Genomic DNA, 24,901 nt, shown 5'->3' with positions numbered 1-24,901 from the left:
CTGTGTTGTTAATTGTCTTGTGAGCATCCACATGCATCATTCAAGGCTTCGTTGCGGCCCAAATGCTTGCCGCCCAAAGGACGAATACTTTCGACACGGAACATATCTCAATACGAGTGAACCTTTCTGCAGGTAATCGAAACAAAAGAATATAAATCAATTTGTAAAAATACCTGCAAAGGTAAATTGTTCTCATTCAAATTGCGGTGATTGGCCAAGGTTTCAGTTGTCTCCAATGTCAAGGATGAAATTGAGGCATAAGTAGTCCAGCAAACACAGACGTATTGACAACGGACGATAATGCACAACGAGATAAGATTTATCAATTTGTTGAAATCGCGTACTTTTTAAATCAGACGTAGGCTATATATGATGCAACATTTATAAATATATATATGACTTACCGGAAGCTGTTCGCAAAAGAACTTTTACTTTGCCCAAAATAATGAACATTAAATTAAAATTGTTTTAAACTTTCGATATCATGCATGCACGTATACTGATCTCACACTTTGGTGTTTATATACAGCTATATTTACAAATTTGCACTTAGCATTTTTCACAGACCAATCATGCATGCATCCATGCGTCGAGGGAAAAAATCCTAGCGGGAAACGAGTTCAATTCAATTCAAAATTTATTTCACACGTTTTACAAAAAGATATAGTTACAATTAATTACATTTCAAGATCATCACAATAGAAAGAAAAAGAGAATTAATATGATATTATATCGTGTACGGTGGTCAAAGTAGCTGAGAAGCTTTCGAGTTGGCCACCGTTTAAAAATTTGTTGTTTTAGGAATCGTTTACATAATAGACCTTTGAGGTGCTTACGTCATGTCGGTCTCGAACAATGAATCGCAATGCAATCTGGGAAACAAGTGGGACAAAATTGTATAGATAGAAAACTGTGTGACGTAAGCACTTCAGAAGGCTATTGTGAAACATGTGTTTGGTGCGGCTGGATCAGGATCTGGATTCTACGTTTGGTCTAAAATAAGTTTTCTTGTATATTTAGATCTAAATATTCAGACTGAAGTTGACTGCTTGATATGTAGGTCTATAGTTTCCCAAATATTGGATGAGGAAAAGAGCGGTTTTTGAAAAGTGTGTTTGCCGTAATTTGTACGCGCTTTTGGTCTATTAAAGTTTTGATTTGCTGCGAATCTTGTGTTATACGAATGACAGGTGGATGCAGTGAATATAGAGTTTGAAAAAACTGACGGTATTAGGTTGTTACGGATTTTATATGTAAAAATTGCATTTTTCAATTTAAAAACATTATCAACATTGAGTATTCCTAATAGATTGAGATAGGTACTGGCATCTCTTTTATGTGCAAAGAAGATGTAAACATGCAAGCTATATGTCTTCGGGGACACTGGACAGAAATTTAATACAACTGAACAAATCTCGGTAAAGTGAAAACGAATTCAAACAAATTCAAATTAATTTTAGTATTTCAAATCGAATATATCAACTCAGAGTTCATTTTGAAGAAGTTATTATGTTTCTTCAGTGCAACGGTATATTATTCACACTGTTGTGATGTTGATCTTCAAGGGAAAAATGCAGGTTATTCTAATAATGGAGACGAAGATCCTTTGGAAAGTGACCCGAAGGCAAAAAAATTTTAAGAGGCCCTGGAATCCTGTATAGTGTAAACGGGATCTGTATATGAACAAATTTACATTTGCAGAGGAACAATTCATACATCACTATATATATAGCATGCAGCATTGACGCAATTTGGCTTTTTACCAAGTGCTCTGGAAATGACACCGTGAAAAAGTGTATTAGTTTAAATTACTTTTACATTATTTCTTTTCTTACAACACATGCATGCAAGTGCACATTAAGTAAAGATCACTACGTAATAGATAAAGAATTCTAAACCGTTTTATAAAGCCTTACTATATTAAATCCCAAAAAGAGTCACGCAATTTAGCATGAAATAATTAAAGAATACCTAATACGTTTTTACGTCCTGTGAAGTTAGGAGTAATCATCCAAAATTGCCTGGAATGAACCGCCATCGGATGCTTCAGCGACAGCTTTCAGTTTCAACGATATGCCAGAGAAGTCCACTTCCCTCGACAACAGGAAAGTGCTTTCTTTGATCTTTCTCTGTTCCTCTGGGGTGAACATGTCAACAATCTCCTTCAGTGGCGTCAGCAATGGCTCCAATGAATACACAAGACGCGCTTCGTTTTTCAGCACTCGGCTTTTCCCCCAAATCTCTGTCATGACGTGGCACGTTTTCATCAGTTTGTCGCTCAGCTGGACGGATCTTTTTTGGGCATTTTGAAGATTTTGCAATTGTTGTTCTTGACTTCTTAATTCCTGCTCGGTCATCTGCTTCTGACTTTCCTCATCTCTCAATTGTTGACAAACGTTTTCCTTTTTGATTTTCTTCGCCCGCACTCGATTTTCGCAATATTCCACGTTATTTTCTGCCCTAGAGACACCGGCTTTTGCCGATTTGACATCATTCTCGAGTGCTGTGTGGGCTGCTATCCACATCCCTGCCCCGAGATCCGGTGCAAATACGAGGGATACAAATCCCCAAGTTTTTACAGTTTTTTGTTGTTTTTTTTTCCTTTTCAACTTTTCTTCCGCCTGGTAAAGAGTTTGCCCGGCACAACGTAACGCATCTATCGCTTGGACAACATTTTGTTCGCTGTCATAGATTTCTTCGTTTAGACCCCAAAGTTGTTGATTTATGCGTTCCACTTTCATTTGCTTCTCTGAAACAGTGGTCTTCACGCTGTTAATTGTGGCTACTCGCACCTCAATTTCTTTACAAAGACGTGCTTTTTCGCCTTCCCAAAAACACTTTACTGAGGTGAAGTGTTTGTGGGCCCGATTTAAAGGACGACGCATATTTTGGGCAATTTCTTTCACATTTCTTGCTGGCGTCGCTCCACTGATCTCAGCCATACGCAGCCATTGAATTACCTCGTCCAGCGATTTTATTCCTAAAACGATTTCTTTCTGTGCGTCGTCTTTTCGTACAATGGAGTTAAACCTGAGCAATGAATGCATGACGAAGGACAAATTATATCAATGCGATGCTGGGAAATTGCTTTTTCTCCTCAGTCATATACAAGCTGCAAAGTCTTTATATAGATATCCACGAGAAAGGCGAGAATGTATTGTTGTTGCTTGATTTCCGGTAAAGCGTATATAGTGTGCATTTAACAAATAATGCATAAATGACCAATTTGAATAACAAAAGACATCCATGAAATTTTCTTGTTCACACCTGCATGCAGTGCTTCAAACCGCGTGGCATAAATTTTTTTGAAAGATCACCTGCAACCAACATTCTTTTTAGCGTATGTATAAATAACGCCTTTGCATAATGTCCTATAAATATATTCGGGAAAATTCTATATTGCAGGTGGTATATAAAGTTAGGTATAATTGGACGAAATACATGAAGCTCATTCTTTTGAAGTCCGACTACCGCAAGATATATGTTGATGAGGTTTTCTTTAAAAGCAACTATATATAGACTATTAACGTGTATTTCTATAAAACCACAGGATATATATCCTGTATACATTTTGACCTTCCTATATATTTTGACCTTCCTTATTATAATAATCATTTATTATATAATATGCAGTGTTTTATTGACGAATCCGCCATTTTGAAAAGCGATAATAACACATGTGCGATTATTCATGATAATAAAACATGTGCGATTATTCATGATAATAACACATGTGCGATTATTCATGATAATAACACACGTGCGATTATTCATGATAATAACACACGTGCGATTACTCATGATAATAACACACGTGCGATTATCGTGTTTGATCCGCCGATGTGGAATCAAGAAGAGGGATAAAAAACTTTTCAAAAAACAGTTTTTATTGAGTCATTCTTAACACTCGAAATAATGAGTCATTCTCAACACTCGAAATAATGAGTCATTCTCAACACTCGAAATAAATTCCATATTTCCGCGCTTCCATGTATTGTTCTCTATGTAATGCAGCTGACTATATATGATTAAAATTCAAATTCGCGAAGTCATTCAAATTTTAGCAATAGGCTACGTGCATTTCAATAGTTTTGGGGTCAGTTCTTGGAACACCCTGCATGTAGTCTAGGTTATAATAGTATTCTATTCTTAATTAAAAACGCTTTTCTCACACTGTTTTATCCTTTCATATACTATAGCACGATATTAATCTGCAGTGTTTCAAATCGCGTGGCATAAATTTTTTTGAAAGATCACCTGCAACCAACATTCTTATTAACGTATATATAATTAACGCCTTTGTATAATGTCCTATAAACATATTCGGGAAAATTCTATATTGCAGGTGGTATATAAAGTTAGCTATAATTGGACGAAATACATGTAGCTCATTCTTTTGAAGTCCGACTACCGCAAGATATACTTTGATGAGGTTTTCTTTAAACGAAACAATATATAGACATTTATTTCAAAGGCTTGATGCACATGACCAATTTGAATATAAAAAAAAATCGATGAAAATTTCTTGTTCACCACAATTGTATATATACGACGAAATTTAAACTAGGTTTCATTTACTAGCTATAGGAAACGTTTTTCACGAATTTAGAGATGGTTCCAAAATATATTCTCGAATAATTCCGTGTCTGATTCTTGGTAGCTAATTAACGTGTATTTCTATAAAACCACAGGATATATATCCTGTATACATTTTCACCTTCCTATATATTTTGACCTTCCTTATTATAATAATCATTTATTATATAATATGCAGTGTTTTATTGACGAATCCGCCATTTTGAAAAGCGATAATAACACATGTGCAATTATTCATGATAATTACACACGTGCGATTATTCATGATAATAACACATGTGCGATTATTCATGATGATAACACATGTGCGATTATTCATGATGATAACACATGTGCGATTATTCATGATAATTACACACGTGCGATTATTCATGATAATAACACATGTGCGATTATTCATGATGATAACACATGTGCGATTATTCATGATAATAAGACACGTGCGATTATTCATGATAATAAGACACGTGCGATTATTCATGATAATAACACACGTGCGATTATTCATGATAATAACACATGTGCGATTATTCATGATAATAACACACGTGCGATTATTCATGATAATAACACATGTGCGATTATTCATGATAATAACACATGTGCGATTATTCATGATAATAACACACGTGCGATTATTCATGATAATAACACATGTGCGATTATTCATGATAATAACACACGTGCGATTATTCATGATAATAACACACGTGCGATTATTCATGATAATAACACATGTGCGATTATTCATGATAATAACACACGTGCGATTATTCATGATAATAACACATGCGCGATTATTCATGTAATAACACATGCGCGATTATTCATGATAATAAAACATGTGCGATTATTCATGATAATAAACACATGTGCGATTATTCATGATAATAACACATGTGCGATTATTCATGATAATAACACATGTGCGATTATTCATGATAATAACACACGTGCGATTATTCATGATAATAACACATGCGCGATTATTCATGATAATAACACATGTGCGATTATTCATGATAATAACACATGTGCGATTATTCATGATAATAACACATGTGCGATTATTCATGATAATAACACATGTGCGATTATTCATGATAATAACACATGTGCGATTATTCATGATAATAACACATGTGCGATTATTCATGATAATAACACATGTGCGATTATTCATGATAATAACACATGTGCGATTATTCATGATAATTACACATGTGCGATTATTCATGATAATAACACACGTGCGATTATTCATGATAATAACACATGTGCGATTATTCATGATAATAACACATGTGCGATTATTCATGATAATAAAACATGTGCGATTATTCATGATAATTAACATGTGCGATTATTCATGATAATAACACAGTGCGATTATTCATGATAATAACACACGTGCGATTATTCATGATAATAACACATGTGCGATTATTCATGATAATAACACATGTGCGATTATTCATGATAATAACACATGTGCGATTATTCATGATAATAAAACATGTGCGATTATTCATGATAATAAAACATGTGCGATTATTCATGATAATAACACACGTGCGATTATTCATGATAATAACACACGTGCGATTATTCATGATAATAACACATGTGCGATTATTCATGATAATACACATGTGCGATTATTCATGATAATAACACATGTGCGATTATTCATGATAATAACACATGTGCGATTATTCATGATAATAACACATGTGCGATTATTCATGATAATAACACATGTGCGATTATTAATGATAATAACACATGTGCGATTATTCATGATAATAACACACGTGCGATTATTCATGATAATAACACATGTGCGATTATTCATGATAATAACACATGTGCGATTATTCATGATAATAACACATGTGCGATTATTCATGATAATAACACATGTGCGATTATTCATGATAATAACACATGTGCGATTATTCATGATAATAACACATGTACGATTATTCATGATAATAACACATGTGCGATTATTCATGATAATAACACATGTGCGATTATCATGATAATAACACATGTGCGATTATTCATGATAATAACACATGTGCGATTATTCATGATAATAACACACGTGCGATTATCATGATAATAACACACGTGCGATTATTCATGATAATAACACATGTGCGATTATTCATGATAATAACACACGTGCGATTATTCATGATAATAACACATGTGCGATTATTCATGATAATAACACACGTGCGATTATTCATGATAATAACACATGTGCGATTATTCATGATAATTACACACGTGCGATTATTCATGATAATAACACATGTGCGATTATTCATGATAATAACACACGTGCGATTATCGTGTTTGATCCGCCAATGTAGAATCAAGAAGAGGGATAAAAAACTTCAAAAAAACAGTTTTTATCGAGTCATTCTCAACACTCGAAATAATGAGTTATTCTCAACACTCGAAATAAATTCCATATTTCCGCGCGTCATGTATTATTCTCTATGTAATGCAGCTGACTATATATGATTAAAATTCAAATTCGCGAAGTCACTCAAATTTTAGCAATACGTGCATTTCAATAGTTTTGGGGTCAGTTCTTGGAACACCCTGCATGTAGTCTAGCTTATAATAGCATTCTATTCTTAATTAAAACGCTTTTGTCCCACTGTTTTATCCTTTCATAAACTATAGCACGATATTAACCTGCAGTGTTTCAAATCGCGTGGCATAAATTTTTTTGAAAGATCACCTGCAACCAACATTCTTATTAACGTATATATAATTAACGCCTTTGTATAATGTCCTATAAATATATTCGGGAAAATTCTATATTGCAGGTGGTATATAAAGTTAGGTATAATTGGACGAAATACATGTAGCTCATTCGTTTGAAGTCCGACTACCGCGAGATATATGTTGATGAGGTTTTCTTTAAAAGCAACTATATATTACAGGTAAGGATCATACGATTTTATATAGCCTACAAAGCTGAGGATTTTATAGTCAAATTATAGAGCTTTCGGTCCTTTACCTCGCACTCGTTCTTCAGTAGTATTAACTTAAATGGTTAAATCCAATTTAAACCGTCTCTTGATGCTTTTTCTTGTCCGATTAGGACTTGTTCTTCTTGGCTGAATGATACACAATGAGTTTCGCCAAATTAAACGCAAACAGCGCAGTTAAACGCAACCGTAATTTTTCGCTTGCAGTGTCCTGGTTAATAAATGCAGCAGTTGAAAATTACTATACAAATTTTGATTCTATAGATTCTTTTATCGACTTCGATACCGACGTCAACATGTCGTTGCCATCATTTTAACTAAAATAGCGTTGTTGCTACCAAATGTTTGGTCTTTTAAACCTATCGTGTATCAAATAGTCCGAAATCAGAATTATAGCCAAATCGGTTGCATGCACCTTTTAAAAAGATTTAACAACAAGAATTTTAAAAAATTTGCTAAATTTAAAAAATTGATTCAATTTGCTATATAGTTTCTTGACAAAGCCTGTTCAACCATTTAAATTTACAACTCATGCATGCAGCACCTTCGACATGTTCCTCTTCTCTGGCAAATTTTACTGAGATTGTTGTATTAATTAAGCATTTTATAAGTTGTGTTAATCCCCACGTGCAAAACTGATTCGCGAACAAGTCATTCAAACTTTAGCAATAGGTGATTTCAATAGTTTTGGGGTCAGTTCTTGGAACACCCTGTAGTCTAGCTTATATAATAACATTCTATTCTTAATTAAAAACGCTTTTGTCAGTAATTTTGTCACACTGTTTGTCATCATAAATCGCCCAGGTGAGGTTTTGGCCTATAACTTCATTCCAATGAAATTATGTGAGCATTTTGTATGATTAATCATTACATATTCATGCGATGAATATATCTGGTCAGACGTCATGCATATATTTCTATAAATCATAGCTATTTCTTGAGGACAGACTTTCCTAAATTCACAATGATCAAGAAAGATTTCTCGGTGTAATTTTTTAACGGCCACTTGTTTCACAAGCATCCCATATGTAAGAGGGGTATCCGAACAAATCAAACGAGTCTTACACACCGCTGGCGTACGTACGGCATATAAACCTATGCAAAATTTGGGTGATATATTTGGGAAACCTAAAGATAAACAATTAGATTCTGAAATAAAAGGCATTGTATATAAGTTTGAATGTCCAGATTGTCAATTCACTTATATCGGCGAGAGTAAAAGATCATGGAAATCGAGATGGGCTGAGCATAAACCTGGCGTACGACGAGAGATTAAGTCAGCGATTAAAGACCATGTAGAAAATACCGGTCATGCTTGAAGTGTCAATGGAGAATGCTAGGATTTTGGAAAAGAAAGTGCATAACGCAAACAAAAGACTCTTCCTTGAGTCATTGCACTCGGTTTTGGACAAAAGATCAGTGAATGAGCATAAATATTTTCCTCAAATTTACATACCAATTATTCAATCATGCAAGGATAGTGACACTATATAATAGTCTGTCTATACTGCTTGAACATTGCCGAAAATTTAGTACTTTTTAATCTAGAATCATTTTAATAAATTGTTTTAGACCAGATACAACTCCATGTAAACATATATATATATATAGCCGCAGATAGAAAGATAGATAGATACTCGAAGTGTAATTAGAATTGCATATGATTACATTTGCATGGGATATATATATATATTAATATATATATATATATATATATATATATATATATATATATATATACACCCATTTGCAAAAACGTTGGCCGCAGATAGATAGATAGATAGATACTCGAAGTCTAATTAGAATTGCATATGATTGCATTTGCATGGGATTTCAATCATATTACCCAACATATGCAATTCTAATTAGATTTCGAGTATCTATCTATCTATCTATCTGCCCAACGTTTTGCAAATGGGTGTATATATATATATTATATATATATATATATATATATAATATATATAATATATATAATATATATATATATATATATATATATATATATGTAAGGTGTGTTTGTTCTTCTACACAAGTATCACCAACCGGGCAATATACATATATAGCCAGATAGCTATGAATCCTTACAAGATTTTGTGGCGAATGCCTTCGGTCAACAAGGCAAGTGGCGGCGGTCAGGAGGCGTTTCAAAGTGTTTTGATGCTCATAGCACAGATCTATCTATGACATGGTATCCCGGTAAGTCAAATACCTTAACTTTCAAAGGAACAGTTGGAGAAACAGCAAAAGCCTGTTTGATCGACCTATTGACACCACCCAAAGATGTGCCGGAAAATGCTTTCAAAAGTATTGACCATCATGATAACAACTGTGAATATTTAGAAAGTATGATGTTGGAGGGCAGTGAAAATATTCTTACCATTGAACGAATGAAAACATTCATTATTAGTATACTATTACGTAAAATCTGTTCTTGTTTACACCTGTGTAAAAAATTTAGTTGCGCCAATGCTCATTACTCTTTGTGGGCAAATAATCCCCATTTTCTGGTGTTTTTGATAGTATTATATTGCTCTCCTTTTTTATTTTTAGCCATGTAAGAAATAACCTGTGGTGATCTAAACTTTTGTCACTGCCGTCATCTTATTTTAGACTATCTAGCGCATGCGCAGACAAATTTCCTCAATGTTCGTGAAACAGAGTAATAATGTAACATTGTCGTTTTGTAGTTGTGTTTAGTAAAATATGACCTGAGTTTGTGTGCTGGTTTATGTGCTGCGTCAATATTAAAAGGGCGAAGTAGCGGTTGCATGCGTGGCAGTCGCCAGCGCGAAGTAGTTGCATGTGTTGTATGTCTTATATAATAACCTGATTGGTTTCTAGTTTAACATTCAACGCTTCTGGTTAAACTCAAAAGTTTGAAACGTAAACAAACGTGATAAAAACTTCACGGTTAACGGTGGCTTGCAAATAGCTATACTATTGTATTAGTACATCTAATTTAATATTCGACGGAAATGGAAAATGGTGTTTTTCTGGTGTTTTTGATAGTATTATATTGCTCTCCTTTTTTATTTCTAGCCACGTAAGAAATAACCTGTGGTGATCTAAACTTTTGTCACTGCCGTCATCTTATTTTAGACTATCTAGCGCATGCGCAGACAAATTTCCTCAATGTTCGTGAAACAGAGTAATAATGTAGAAAATAGTATACAGCATGTCTTAAAAAGTATGTTAGCCACACGTTTTTTCACCACAAAGGTTGTCCGCATTTCAGGTTTTGATTTTCAAAGATGGCTGGTAATACGAAACGGGAAGTCGACAAGGCTATAGCGGGTATGAACAAAGGAAGCGACAAAAAAGAGGAGATTCGAATGATGATGGCACCTTACGCAAATTGGGACAGCTTCCTTTCCCCGGCTCCTTTGTCCATCGCTTTGCTCGGCCAGTTGATTCTCGTATCTTCCGACGCCGATTTCAGTCTTCAAAATGAAAAAGGAAACCTGAAATTCAAGTATCTCAAGTACCCCGACTCGTTCCGGGCCTGTCTAGTCCAAGTTAGCAATCGAGGATGGGATGCCTTCAACAGGGCGCACACCTCCATGGATCAAATCCGTCATTTCTCGAACAACGTCGACAAGCACGTCAAAACAGCGGTGAAATTTCTGGTCGCTGGCACGGCGGAAGATATCGAATTGATGGTCCCCGATGCACTTAAAAACATCGAACGAATCGCAGACGATTGTTTAGAGCTGTCCACGTCGGTCGAAAAAGAGTTCGTTGACGTGATGAAGTTGATAGCAGAACTGCTCGAAGCGTGTACGAAGAAAAAAGGGCAGCAGGAGAAGAGTTTGAGAGATGCTAAGATCGCTCGCTCGGTGGCCGAACAGCACATGAAGGCGATAGATGCTGAGAAAGAACAAGCTGAGAAACGACAAAAACAATTGGAAAAGCAAATGAAGGAAGCGGATGAAAAGTTCAAAAAAGCTATCAACTCTATGCCCGACGAATGGGATATGATTGGCCTGGCCTTCGTTGTTACCTTGATGAGTACGACTCGCGCATGCACCTCAATTCCCAGCATGATGATGATGGAAAGATTGCTCCGGCAAGCCCCCGATGCCAGCGAAGCGGTCGGACCTTCTCCAGTGGAGCGTCCAAAGAATCCTGAGAACGTGATGGAGATTCATAAAATCGTGCCTGACATTTACTGCGAAGTAGAAATTCTTGGAAATCTTGCATTGAACGGCATGAAAAGTGGCGACGCTGCGAAGATAACGGTAGGGCGCGCAAAAAAAAAACTCGAAAGGATTAAGGAAAATTACCTGGACAATGGGAAGAATTCGGAGATAAAAAGGAAAGCGATGAAACTATGCAAAGGAGCGATTGATCTTTGCCAAGCCTTGTCGTCTATAAAACCACGAATGGCCGGCTCCGAAGAAGAATTTCAAAAGATCAATGAAAAAGCGAAAATTCTTCGTGAAGAAGCTGACCCCTTACTAGCTGGATCGCATTTTTTTCTTGGTAGCAACGCACTTCAGAATACATCTCCAAATCTCGCCAAACAGCCAGCTCCTGACAGCGAAGGTGGCCAGGAGGCCATGGGTAGTTATCGCTTCAAGACGGAAACAGCAAAGGAAATGTTGAAGGATTCTCGTCGTGCATACGACAAATCCTGTGAGGAAGTCGCCCAGAAGGCAAGGGAAGTCAGTAATCTTCTCGCCGAAATAGAAGAACTCGATCTCAAGGAGATAGATATTGAAAAAATCAGAAAGACGTTGATAAAGGGAATCACAGCTCTTGGTGAACTGCGTGAACAGTGGGGCAAGCTGGTCGGGTTCTTCCAAATGCTGGCCAATATTGTCAAGTGTTGCCTTAACACGTCCCTCAAAAACTTCGTACAAACCTCCCGTAATCGTTTAACCCAAGGTAACAGCGGAATGTCGGCTGCCATGCGTGACGTCATCTTCGAGCAAGCCTTTCAAGCCAATCAAATCGCGTATGTGGTTCACAGCATCTCCAGCGTGTACGTGGAAGTATCCCATAAGCATTTGATGGAGCGCATCACCTGCCTGGGTAAGTTGATCCCGCTGGACCCAACCAGGGATGAACACGAGATCGATATCAAGCGAGAGGAGCTGAACCGAGGTTGTAAGGAAGCTCAGGAGGCCATTCGTAATATTGCTCTTGAGAAGAAGAGGGAAATGGATAAAGCATTTGACGACAGGATTGGAAGAATCGAGAGCGAAGTGGAAACATTGCTACCACCAATTTCGGAAGCGAAGGTCATGGAGATAAGAGGAAAGGTTCAGTCCATGATTGCAGATTTAAAAGCTGATATTGACGACGAGGTAAATGACTTGTCTTAAACAGTTATTAAAATGTTTCAATTTATTAAAATATTTCATAACCATAATAAACAGTGGATTTTAATTAAGTAGAAACACTATACTTTCCTATTAGTTTAGTACGTTGAACACAAGTTTAAACACTTCGCACATTAGTTTTAGTTAAAGCTTGTTGGATTGCATGTATTTGTGTTTGGAGTATTCAAAATGAAGCACTGAAAGGTATTGTTAAGGTATTCAAGTTTAAATACAAATATAAAAAGTTGTTGTTGCAGGTAATGAAAACATTTTTGTGTCGTTTTTTTGAGTAGCCATAGGGGGGTTGTTGCGGCTCAAATGCTGAGGGATTTCTCTGCACATGCTTACAGGTTGCCGAATAATTTCGACCCAGGAGGATGTCTCAATAAGCGAAGCATTCTTCAGGTAATTGGAACCAATGGCATACAAATTTAATAAATTGCACAAATACCGGCAAAGATTAATTGTTCGAATTCACGAAACATGTTTGGTTAGGGCTTCAGTGTATCCAACGGCAAAGTTGAGATTGAAGCAAAAGTAGCCGAGCACACAGACGTATTGAGATCAACTATGAGATGTTATTTACTATTTACAATGACATTGGCAACAAGCTAACGCGAATGTCTCACGTTCTCACTGTAGCACAAATTGCCTTTGCACAAAGTTCCCGCCCTTCAACCGACTCCAGATCGTACAGACCGAGTAAATAGTCCGCTGGTAGGGAGCCTGGGACATACGATAACACTTCGGCTATCTGTAAGATATAGGGGAAGAATAAAAATAAAAGTGTGGCCCAATGATTCTCCTTTGGGCGCGTAAATGCAGAATGTCCCGTCCTTCCGTTTCCGAAAACTATACTTCATTTTAGTTTCAAAGGAAGTGAAACGAAGGACGTGGAAAATTCACTTATGTGAAAAACCATAAGCGATACCAAAAGACCTGCACCACCCGAATATTACATGCGATGCGGAAATTTCCACGTATACAGCCACAAACAACTGAGGTAGGCCACTGCTTCGAAATCGCGGAGGCGTAGTTCGATTGCTGCCGGAGGGAAGTTGTATTCGTTGCAACGTCCCGGGTTTAATGGTATTTTTATGCTTCTCTCGCATTCTTAAACATCTACCTATACATATATTTCAATTTCTTCAAACGAAATACGAAACGAAAAGTACGAAACAACAAACATTAACTTACCAGATGTGGTTGCAGACATGTTAAAAGAGGCGATGAGAAGAGGCCTGTGCACGAGACTGCTTGCTCCATAAAAGACATCACGAACGCGGCCCGAGCCCCGATCTCTCTCCGATTTAACGAATGACAAAACTCCTCGAACAATGTTACTACAACACAGAAACACACTTTCATATTTATTGCAATCGTTTGCTGTCTGCACGTGAATGTTTGTTTTTAGGTGTTCCTGTTTTCTCGCTGGACGTGAATCGACCAGTCGAAACGTAGATACAATAAAGAAGTAGAATTCCATCCAGGAATTAAGCTATTACAACATACACCTGTAAAAATATTTCCATCACGTTTTCACATACCTATTCCTTGCTGTATGATCGACTTCGGGGTCCACAATTTGTCATTTTCGTCAAAACGTTGAAGCTTCAATGGTCTAAAAGCGCGGATAAAATGACAGCGATATGGAGCTTGTATTTGAAGATAACATGAAGTATAATCAGACTCACACAGTATATCCGCGAAATATATAATTCCAGATGTTGCATCATGACAATTGGAAAGTTAATAGAAGTTTTGTTTTTGTGATTTGAAATACTATATACAAACTATCTGTTCATCTGTGGGCGGCAAAATACATTACAGAAAAGCAGCTTAATTGAAAAAGCGGATACCTTTCATTATCCTCGTCGTCGTACTTCTTATGAGATGGATCTTCGCGGAGCAAACCGATCGCGGTCGCATGCGATAGAAGACGCGCTAGTCCCCAGCCCTAAATCAGCAGGAATTCGAATATCACCTTTAACTACAATGGAATCTTTCAATAATTACGTCTTCACTGTTTCCAACCCAGTTTCCAAATTTTACTCTCACGAGTTCAAACATGCAGAAAAACTTTTTTAATGCATCCATGAAGAAATTAGAGTCTGAAAGAATCCTTCAGTTTAACGATAAATGTGGGAATGAGCTTTAACACGAAATATTTCATGTATAGAAATTCTTTTCATATTGTAGTTGTTAGGAGATTTTATGGATTTGTTCAATTACTTAGTATGGAAGGTGGAAACACACAATTATCATGGATTAACCACCGATACTATTGATCTGTAAACACTGTAGATAAGGCTACGTACACACCGCACACGAACGTCGTTTTCGAGCGTTTTCAAAATCGTTTTTATATAATTTATCGCTTTGACACCTTGCCCACACGATCCAAGGAAAAGTATATGCTGAATATGTTAAATTAGTTCCAACTTCTATTGTAAATTGACGATGTTTGAAATCGAGCGTTTTCATTTTCGTTTTCATGCAAAAACAAACCGTTTCATGCCAAAACGGTTTCAAACATCGTCAATTTACAATAGAAGTTGGAGCCAATTCAACATATTCAGCACATGTGCACGTAGTCTAAGTTCCAGCCTACCACAGGGTCTACCAGGGTGAAGTCAGCCTTTGGCTGTTGTATAAGAGACTTCACCGAAGCAAGCAGTGACAGCGAGAGAGATGAAGGATCCAATAATACCAACATTGAACCAATGTCCGCTACAATGAGAAAAAAACGAACGCGACGAATGAAGGCTGAGTATAAATGTACATTTTCATGATCTCAACCGTTGCGAGTGAAGTATGCATGTACTCACCTGCTTTTCTCACATCTTCCTTTCGTGTTTGACTCAACAACTCCTTTATAAAATTTTGCAAATTCGATCAAATTTCAACTAGTCCATCTCAAGCAAGTCACCAAAATCGTATCACCTGAACTAAACTAGACTCGTATTCACCTTCAAGATTACATCTGCAAAGCCGCTCGGACCAGCAGAATTCATCATACTGCGAAATTTATTAACCGATTTCATGTTCACGGCGCCATTTTGAATGGAACTTGACAACAGTTTGCTCATTGTCTAGATAATGAAAAAAATAACGCGGTAAACTACGGCAGAATAGGGCTCCGAAAATCGGAAACGGGAGACGGAGGACTCAATCAAAAAGTTCCCTGCGAAAACATGCCCTGGGCCCGGTTGTATTAAAACTCTTGAACTACATTTTGCATAGTTAAATCCTAGTTAACTCAGAAACACACATGCTCGGATTGGCCAATTCTGTCCTTATAACTACAGCTAAAAGTTGACTAGTCTTTAATACAACTGGCCCCTGAAGTCCTAGTACTCTCTTTAATACAACTGGCCCCTGAAGTCCTAGTACTCGCAGCCATGTTTACCTTCGTGACGTCCTTCTCGTCTGTAAAAGCAAAGAAACAAACAAAGAGTTATTTCGACATTGTAGACTTAACCCTCTTTCGAAACGATGCAAAATATGGCGGCCATGGAAAATTTACGTACCAGTTTTCAGGGATGTATTGCGACGCACATCGATTTTCAATTTATCGATTAAGATTTCCAATAGAGGAAAACTAAAACAGTTTGGAATTAACAGCGTTTGAGTTTTTGGTATTTTGGACCCCAAAGTCCTGTTTAACATGTTAATCTATAACAAATCCTGATCTTAACACTGAGAAAACCATCACAAAAAAATAATATACTGATATGAAAGCGTGATATGGAAAGATTGTCCACGAGATGAGACCCTTGCTATACTTACGTGCGTGGTACGGTGCCGGTTATTGGGTTTATTAGCATGTCCAGAAGGCTAAAATGAAATGAACAAAATTGATGAAATTCTAGGGAACTATAGACACAATAAAGGCGCATGCAAGTCTTATGTAATGCGCATGAACAGCGCATGTATATTTGCCACTGTTGCACGTGATTACTGTTCCTACCTGAATGGTTTTTCCCTTTCCTCAGATGGTAAGCGGAGAATGTAACTACTGAGCCAGACAAGGACACAAACCGCGAGAGCTGGACAAGTCTGCACCATATCTTTACAAACTTTCTATAAGAAAACGTGATCCCACAAAATGTTACAACACTTGTTACAATAGAATCAGAAGTGAATTCAAACCAATTCAGTCACATGTTTTGTTCCTTTCATCATTAAATATATCGATCTCCGTTGCATTGATCCCTTTGATTCCTAACCTTAAAAGAGTCTGGCAATGGTGTAGCGCACGTGAGCAGTTCGTGAACAGCTTGGCAGACGTTCCAACAAGATCTTCCCCAGTGGGTCGTACTGGAATGAAAAACGATATAAAGCGAAGAGTCTTTTAAGAGTTTGATTGGAGAATCTTGGGAGAGATTAAGGGGGGAGGGGGAAGGGGGATTAATACCAAGGTTTTACAAGACTATATTAAAACCAACTTTACAAAACTATATTAAAACCAACAACCAAAGCTTAGCATGTAAGCAATTCCTTTACCTCAGTTTTGGCAGCTTTCCCCTCAGAAATTGTTCTAGAATATCATCCACGGTAGACTTATCAACACAAGGTGTAATCACGTTGGCAATAGGCTGATCCATGTTATTGGTTATACACAGTCCAACCCAACGAACGAAGAAGCCCCAGCCACTGTTGTCCGCTGAGCTTAGAACAGCCTGAAAAGGGGCGAGATTAAGGGTGTAGTTGTTGTTAGTTGTCACTGTTGTCCGCTGAGCTTAGAACAGCCTGAAAAGGGGCGAGATTAAGGGCGTTGTTCCAACACCGTTTTTGAAGCTGGTGAATCTTAAACTTTAAGTGTACTTAAGCATGTGAAATCAACCCCTAATTAAAATCGATGTGACTACTGGGGTATTTCGACGCCGTTTCGTAAGAATATGCATGACTTACCATTTTGCCGAAATTGACAACGATGTAGCATAAGATAACGAAAGAATGATGGAACAGCTCGCTTCTGTGATCAGCAAGTTTTTCTAAATTGAAAATGAACCACTTAGCCAAAAAAATTCAGATCAAATGAAACGTCTAAATGATATTTTGAGAGTAGTCTTATAAAGGAATCGGTTGTATATCAATTTTTGAAACTGTGAAGTTTTATGATGACAGTTTTTCGTAGCTAAATGCGAGGATAAAGTTGATATCATAATTATTTATATTCCTAATTATTTATTTTAAAATAGTTGATGCGACTAAGCAAAGATAAACAGAGTTCTCAGCGAAAATAAACGATTACTTATTGGTTGGCGGAAGGCAAAGAATTATGGCGAAAGAATTCTAGCGTATATACGCACCGTCCTCGATATCGGCTCGACACGATTCAGCTGTTTCGTTAAGTCTAAACAAACAATGCAAAACATAATACAGCTTTCTTGCTTTTCAATTCGCAAACAAAAATGATAATAAAAATGCAACAGAAATCACATGCAGTTGTTGCTTTGATACCGCTGTAATAAACGTTTATCGTTTCAACTTTACCGTTGTATTTCTCTTGACATACAAATACGAAGTCATTTAACACAGCGATTAGTGGGTTAAAAAGCACGGCTAGCGTCTTTCAATACGCGGCTATGACAAATATCATGCATTTTTACCTGAGTACTGCACCACTGAATTCCTTCAGTTTTCCTGTGTTTACAGCAGCCAGGGAAATCCAAAGGAGGTTCTCAGGTCTAACTAAAGTTTTGATCACATGAGCACTGTTCTTCGTCTGTTCCATACCAAGTATCTGCAAAATCTTGTTTAATTCGTTTTCTAAAGTGAGCGGAATAAAAATTCGTTCGATGTTACTCTGAATAAAACACAACAGAGCAATTTAAAGGAAAGCCCAGGAGCTTAATGAGATAAGAAATTAATGAAGAAGCTTCTTTTGAAGCACAGACAAACATCGACCAGAGTTCGACCTTCACAGCGAAATCACAAACATTGTAAAAAAAGAGAAGGCTTTAGTTAAGTAGTCAGGTACATACCGACAGCTATGAAGGTTTGTACTGGAGATCTTGTTTGGCCTTCTACAGCACTGATCTTTTCTGGTATTACCCTAGACAAATATATTGTGTTACCCTGGACAAACATAAATATGCGTATGCATTGTAGCTATCTCGTCTAAAATTTTATCAACATTTTACAATACCTTTTACTTCTCAAAGGCGCGTAGTACTGTTGTATTTGTGGTAGCGGCATTTTGGCGATATACTGCTGACAGACGGTGTCATACGTGTTCATTCTACAACGCAAATAAGATGCTTTTAATACCATAAGTCATTTCTACTACCTAGAGCCTAGCTTTGAGTGGACCTTTCTCATATAATGACGTCAAACGCGGGAAACCTGACGTTACACGAAGTTTGATTGGCTCTTTAGTTTTGCGGAGCCAATCAGTGTGACATCATGCAGGCTTTCCGCGTTTGAACAGGAAGTCTAAAGCAGGAAGTCTAAAGCAGTAAGTCTAAAGCAGGAAGTCTAAAGCAGGAAGTCTAAAGCAGGAAGTCTAAAGCAGTAAGTCTAAAGCAGGAAGTCTAAAGCAGGAAGTCTAAAGCAGGAAGTCTAAAGCAGGAAGTCTAAAGCAGGAAGTCTTAAGCAGGAAGTCTAAAGCAGGAAGTCTAAAGCAGGAAGTCTAAAGCAGGAAGTCTAAAGCAGGAAGTCTAAAGCAGGAAGTCTAAAGCAGGAAGTCTAAAGCAGGAAGTCTAAAGTTAGATTTAGCGCAATAAAATCAGGTGGTCCTAACTATTTTATTCACCTATAATTGTACTCCAACTTAATATAACATCCCCAAAGTTGACAAATGTGCAAATGTTATATTCTATGTCAGTCATTTATGATACTGTATATAAATGCTTTGATTCATTTAAACTAAATCCACGTTTAAAAACATCAAATATCACAGAGAACCAACCCTAATTTCATATCCACGCAATCCCACAGCTGGGTGAACTGAAGAAGCTGTTGCAAGACTGTCACTATGACGACAGGATCGACCCCAAAATTATGCTTCTTTTCCGTTTCCAAGATAAGATATGGAATCTATGTTGAAAAGGGTGAAGATTAACCCTGCTACACTAGCTAAATTATTTTAGCTATAAACTTAACTTATAGATATATGGCATATTCGACCTACGTTATGAAAATATAGTGAAACTCGAATATACCGGAATATTGTATACTCGACCATCGTAATAAAAAATTATTGAAGGTCGAATATACCGGAGTATGGTATACTTGACCTTGGTAAGAAAAAAATTATCATGGTGGAATACCGATACCGATGTAGTTGATATTATTATTAACTGGAGAACCATGCATAGTGCATTGCAAAAAAATCCTACCTTGTGGTAAAGGTAACTGTAGCAGAAGGCATCTTCCTGTGAGGTACTGGATTGAAGTAAATTCACGAGACACGTGCGAACAAGTTCGGTGTAGAACTGTGTCCGAGTCAAACACTAAAGAAAAATAATATCCCAATAAAGTTTAAAAGACAATCACGTAAACTAAGAGAGGTGCATGAATGCTGAATCGTACCAGTTGAATCGTGCAACTTTCGGTCTCTCAAAAAAAAAATTTCCAACATTCAAAGCACAACCTCTATCGAAATAACGCCTTCATCATTGGACAGTAAATTTATATCGACTGCAGTATTTACCAATGCGTGATGGACTCATTTTTTCCGAAACGCTATGCTTTGACTGCAGAATTTTATGCTTCAAAACACGGACTCGTATCTTCTTACCTGTGTTCTAAACACGAGATCCGCCAGACTACACATTTGGTCAAATTCATCGCCAGGGTAGAGAAAGGTCTAAAATAATGTGAACATATGGAAAATGGAAGATACTGTCTTTGGCTGGTACTGTGGTACCCGAATAGGCTGAGTGCTGTGGTTAAAGGTACTTTAAGGGTCTCACTATACGGAAGTGAGTCTAGTCATTCATCAATGAGTATGTTACGTCGTATTTTTTGAAGGTCCCATTTAACCTCGTGCAACATCTGACAGTCTGGTTAAAATAATTATTATTTCACGAGCTTTCGAGTCTATAAACGGGTAGACTGTAGACTGACGGTCGAAAGCTCGTGAAATAGTAAATATTTTAACCAAAAAACATCTATATTTTTCAATATGATTAACCCCGGTTACGCATCAAATATCTTCAAATCTGACAGTCTCTGACTAACATTGATGGACTTTTTAATTACATACCTGAGCATATGTCAAAATATGAACAGCCAGGTTTGGGACGATACCGGGAAGTCTTTCACCGCTGGGGGATAAGCTTTGAAGTCTATAAAGAAAAGAAATAGCATTCATAACAAACTGTTCATCAAAAATCAAGATGGTGAAGGAAATGTAATTTCCACTGCTAATGAATCGTATACTCATCATACCAGCAACAACCAAATAAGTAATTTAGCTTGTAGGTACACCACGTAAGTATTTAATACTGCAAAGCTTTCGGTCGATTAACCCGGGCCTTTATCAGTGCAATTACTTGAAAAAACATTTACACGTCACTTAAATATCACGTTCGTCGTGATTTGTTTGCTTGCGCCATCAATTAAACCATGGATAGTTAAAAGACCAATCAAAATGTTCCTAAGCACCCCACGTGACTATAGTTTCCCATCCAGTGATTTTATTATCGATGATTAAACGGTTTGCTAACCAAACAATTATGAAAATGAAATAGATGATGATGATCATGATTCTTATTTGATATAAGTACCGTGCAAACTTAGAGGAATATTATAACAATCAAATACCTTTTGATGTCATGAACTAAGACCTTGAGATGTTCCTGGACCTCGTTTGTTTCATCCGTGTTCACCAACACTTGCGCCTGTCTTGCTGAAAGGTTTTGCAGGCTGGACTGGAGAAGATGGTCCCAGGCCATACTTGCGTCTACATAAGATCGCTTGCGTTACAAGTGTTAGCTAAAACCACTTGTCATGGATAATAACCCCTCAAAAACAGGCTCAAAGACGGGCTCAGCAGGTTTTGCTTGCCTTCTTGTTAACGTGGTGACGATTTTAAACCACGATAATTTCAACAGTATTTTTTTATTATCATTCAATCTTTTTCAATAGGTTTATGCATTCAAAAAGGGAGATAACTGTAAAGATTAGAGGATATAGTAGACACAAAACGATAATTTTTGCTTGCTCCAAATAACTTACACTGATCTTGTCTCTTGCCAATAATCACGAGACTGCGGAGAACAGTATTTTCAATCAATTCTGTGATAATTGCTTTGCATTTCTTGACACTTGTAAAACACACGGAGATAGCTTGACAGTCATCTGGCGATATCACGGACTGAAATCAAAATATTTCGTCACATAAACCAGTTTGCGTCTATGCATGTTGGGGACCATATAATTTTACGTCTAGACTATAGTATGATATTCGAGGTAGTAGCATCAAGGATTTTCATACTTCGACAACGGATATGAGAAGTCTCACAATGCAATTTAGCGTCCAATACGAGATGTGAGACAACGCCACAGACAGGTCGACACAATCACCTTTATCACCATCGCAGCTAAGAGAGACAAAAATTCCGCATAAAGATCAGGGATATATTGGCGATATCCGACGCTAAGATACGAGACAAACTTTGCAATGTTTTTTTTCAATGTTTTTCTTTCAACCCTCGTGATTACAATTAAGTTGGCCAATAGCAGCAAATGACCACTCTAATTAGCCAAGCTACCACCGGTAGTCTCAGGCGAGATTCCGCTCAAAAGAGGCGAGATCTCGCTTAGCGGGATGAAAATATTTTCATACAAACGCTCCAAGCGGGCTGGCCCGGTTGCCGAGGTAGAACCAATTTTTATAATTTTTTATGTTTCTCAGCGTTTCTTTTTATACTTTTGAACACTATATGATAAAAAACGAACAAACGGTGGCAACGTGCTTTAGTAGATGCTGATGCTAATGTGCTATGAACTTAAAACGCAAAGCCAATAAAGGCGTTGTAAATAATCTCTATCCTGGCAAGCGGGATGAAATGCTCTCATATAAACATAGGACAAGTTTATTCCGTTTACCGGGCTGTCTCACTGCCCGAGCCAGCCCGGCTCCCATATAAACAGCCCCTTATAGTTTCAATCTTCCGTGATAACACTGAACCTTCATACTCGTGGCCTCACGTATACGTCTCGCAACGCTTCCAAACTGAACTCAGAGAATTGTCTGCGGTGAAATTATTTTGAACAATTATTACCTAATATTTGTAATGATGTCGGCGAGAAGCTCCAAAAGTGCAAGAAGGGTTCGACATCGCGATGGCTCTTGGACATCTTCAAACTGCCAATTTAATGAAAAAAAAAAACACTCAGAATGCATTTTTAAGCCTGGATAAGTGTCGTGAACATGTCAAGGTGGCCGATGTGATAGAATATGTCTATATGTGTGTGCAGTAAACAATGACCAACTCGAATGCAGAAATAAAGGCAAATTTAAAACTGGACTATTTCTCATCGTCGAAAATGACTTGTTCACGAAAATTACAATTAAATGGAAACCAGGCTTTAATCAGGAATGTCATCTCAGATAAAACGGAGTGAATTACAAGGCCTGCTTCAGACGTCGAACTTTTCATGTGTCGAACAGAATATTAAGGAGTTAAAGTCTTTGTTTAAGTTCATTTGCATTCGATTCGGCACATGAAAAGTTCTACGATAAAAACGGACCCAAGCTTGCCAATTTTAAACTGTCATGATAAACAACAGTTAATCATGAGCGAACTTATCTCACCTGTTCAATAGCTTTAAGCACAGACGAAAACGGAATTACCTGGCAAATACAAACGCTGAATTAAATAAATACCATCTTAGAGCCACTTTTTGGAAGTTGAAGATTCAAACAATATGTTAACAACCCCTGTGTCAATGCAGTTTTATATTTAAATAGCTATCCAGTGGCAACTGGGGTGCTTGATATCTTTAAAATACTGCATTTACTATTGTAATAACGCTTTTAACATTGAGAATTTCGTTTAACTTCTTTTATATATTTGATGGTTCCCAAAAGAACCGGTTTGGTTTATCTTTGCCCTCATTTGAAATTTTAATCATTTCACATTCGTGACTTCATCCAAGATTGGCAAGACAGCGTGTTACATATTCTCCCTTTTTTGTTTCTGTCACGTAAGTTCATTCAGATACTGCCGGGCAACTTGTCTTCTTTTACACCTCTCATTTGCTTTAGCAAGTGGACATGGGCAGATCGACTTGATCTGTTATGATCGGAGACTCTGAATTTTGGCTTAACAATTGTAATACCTTGTTTATCGCGGCGTATTTGATATAGGACAAAAGCAACGTATTTGGTGTACTTCCAAATGTCGCTTGTTCAATCAATGCAACTAGAAATATAAAGTAAACAGAGTTATACCTCTGAACCAAAAAGTTCCTGTAGTAAAAGTATAGAGATCAACAGACCACAATTTTTAATATCAACAACACATTTCTTATGTTCAGTATTAAAATCATTGCGCGTATTTAATACCTGGCAGCGTTTTTGTTAGCTCCCCATCTTCGACAAGAGTTCGTCTTAATTTTGAGGTCCATTGTAGCGGGGACCAGCGCTCTCTCCAAGCTTGTAGAATCAAAATGGAAGTATGCTGTGCAGAAGGCGAACGGTCCGCCATGTTGGAAACGAGCAGACAAAAGTGATCACAGCGGTAAACACGTGAAAAAACGTCAAGTAACGTCAAGTAATTTGGGTTAATTTGGGTGATTTGTTTATCATAATTTGCTTATCATAGCTTTGTCACATTGTTAAATTTTAAATATAGCATAGACGATTTGCTTGAAACGGGGTTAAACACCCTTAAAATTAATGGTTGGATGCGGCACAGCGGACCACCACTATTTTTAAGAAAAAAATTCTGGAGAAGATTCCTTCATTTCGTTAAAATGTCTTCCCTGTTTTTACATGTAGATAAT

General features: G+C 37.1%; 2 protein-coding genes across 2 annotated transcripts; one reads left to right on the top strand and one right to left on the bottom strand.

Annotated features, from left to right (window-relative positions):
• Window positions 1–10,273: 10,273 nt before the first annotated feature.
• Window positions 10,274–12,954, top strand: LOC114515835. The gene has a single exon (XM_028535158.1). The coding sequence runs from the start codon at window positions 10,865–10,867 to the stop codon at window positions 12,938–12,940; it is 2,076 nt and encodes a 691-aa protein (XP_028390959.1). The 5' UTR covers window positions 10,274–10,864; the 3' UTR covers window positions 12,941–12,954.
• A 280-nt stretch (window positions 12,955–13,234) lies between these two features.
• Window positions 13,235–24,609, bottom strand: LOC114515834 (mediator of RNA polymerase II transcription subunit 24-like). Its single transcript, XM_028535157.1, has 29 exons — window positions 24,462–24,609; window positions 24,236–24,318; window positions 23,709–23,747; window positions 23,176–23,258; window positions 22,386–22,491; window positions 22,127–22,265; window positions 21,713–21,851; window positions 21,153–21,234; window positions 20,685–20,753; window positions 20,284–20,397; window positions 19,854–19,981; window positions 19,092–19,184; window positions 18,928–18,998; window positions 18,553–18,712; window positions 18,253–18,296; window positions 17,852–17,934; window positions 17,444–17,619; window positions 17,167–17,257; window positions 16,908–17,020; window positions 16,727–16,774; window positions 16,468–16,538; window positions 16,347–16,366; window positions 15,907–16,029; window positions 15,766–15,808; window positions 15,549–15,667; window positions 14,797–14,894; window positions 14,485–14,558; window positions 14,135–14,280; window positions 13,235–13,691 (listed from the first exon to the last, which is right to left on the bottom strand). The coding sequence occupies exons 1-29, from the start codon at window positions 24,601–24,603 to the stop codon at window positions 13,563–13,565; spliced, it is 2,826 nt and encodes a 941-aa protein (XP_028390958.1). The 5' UTR covers window positions 24,604–24,609; the 3' UTR covers window positions 13,235–13,562.
• Window positions 24,610–24,901: the final 292 nt, after the last annotated feature.

This window comes from Dendronephthya gigantea, unplaced genomic scaffold (genome assembly GCF_004324835.1).
Source record: "Dendronephthya gigantea isolate DGI-Jeju-01 unplaced genomic scaffold, DenGig_1.0 000005F, whole genome shotgun sequence".
In the NCBI taxonomy this organism is placed as follows: Eukaryota; Metazoa; Cnidaria; class Anthozoa; order Malacalcyonacea; family Nephtheidae; genus Dendronephthya; species Dendronephthya gigantea.
The sequence above is the reverse complement of the archived record's forward strand: the minus strand, read 5'-3'. Positions and strand labels throughout refer to the sequence as shown.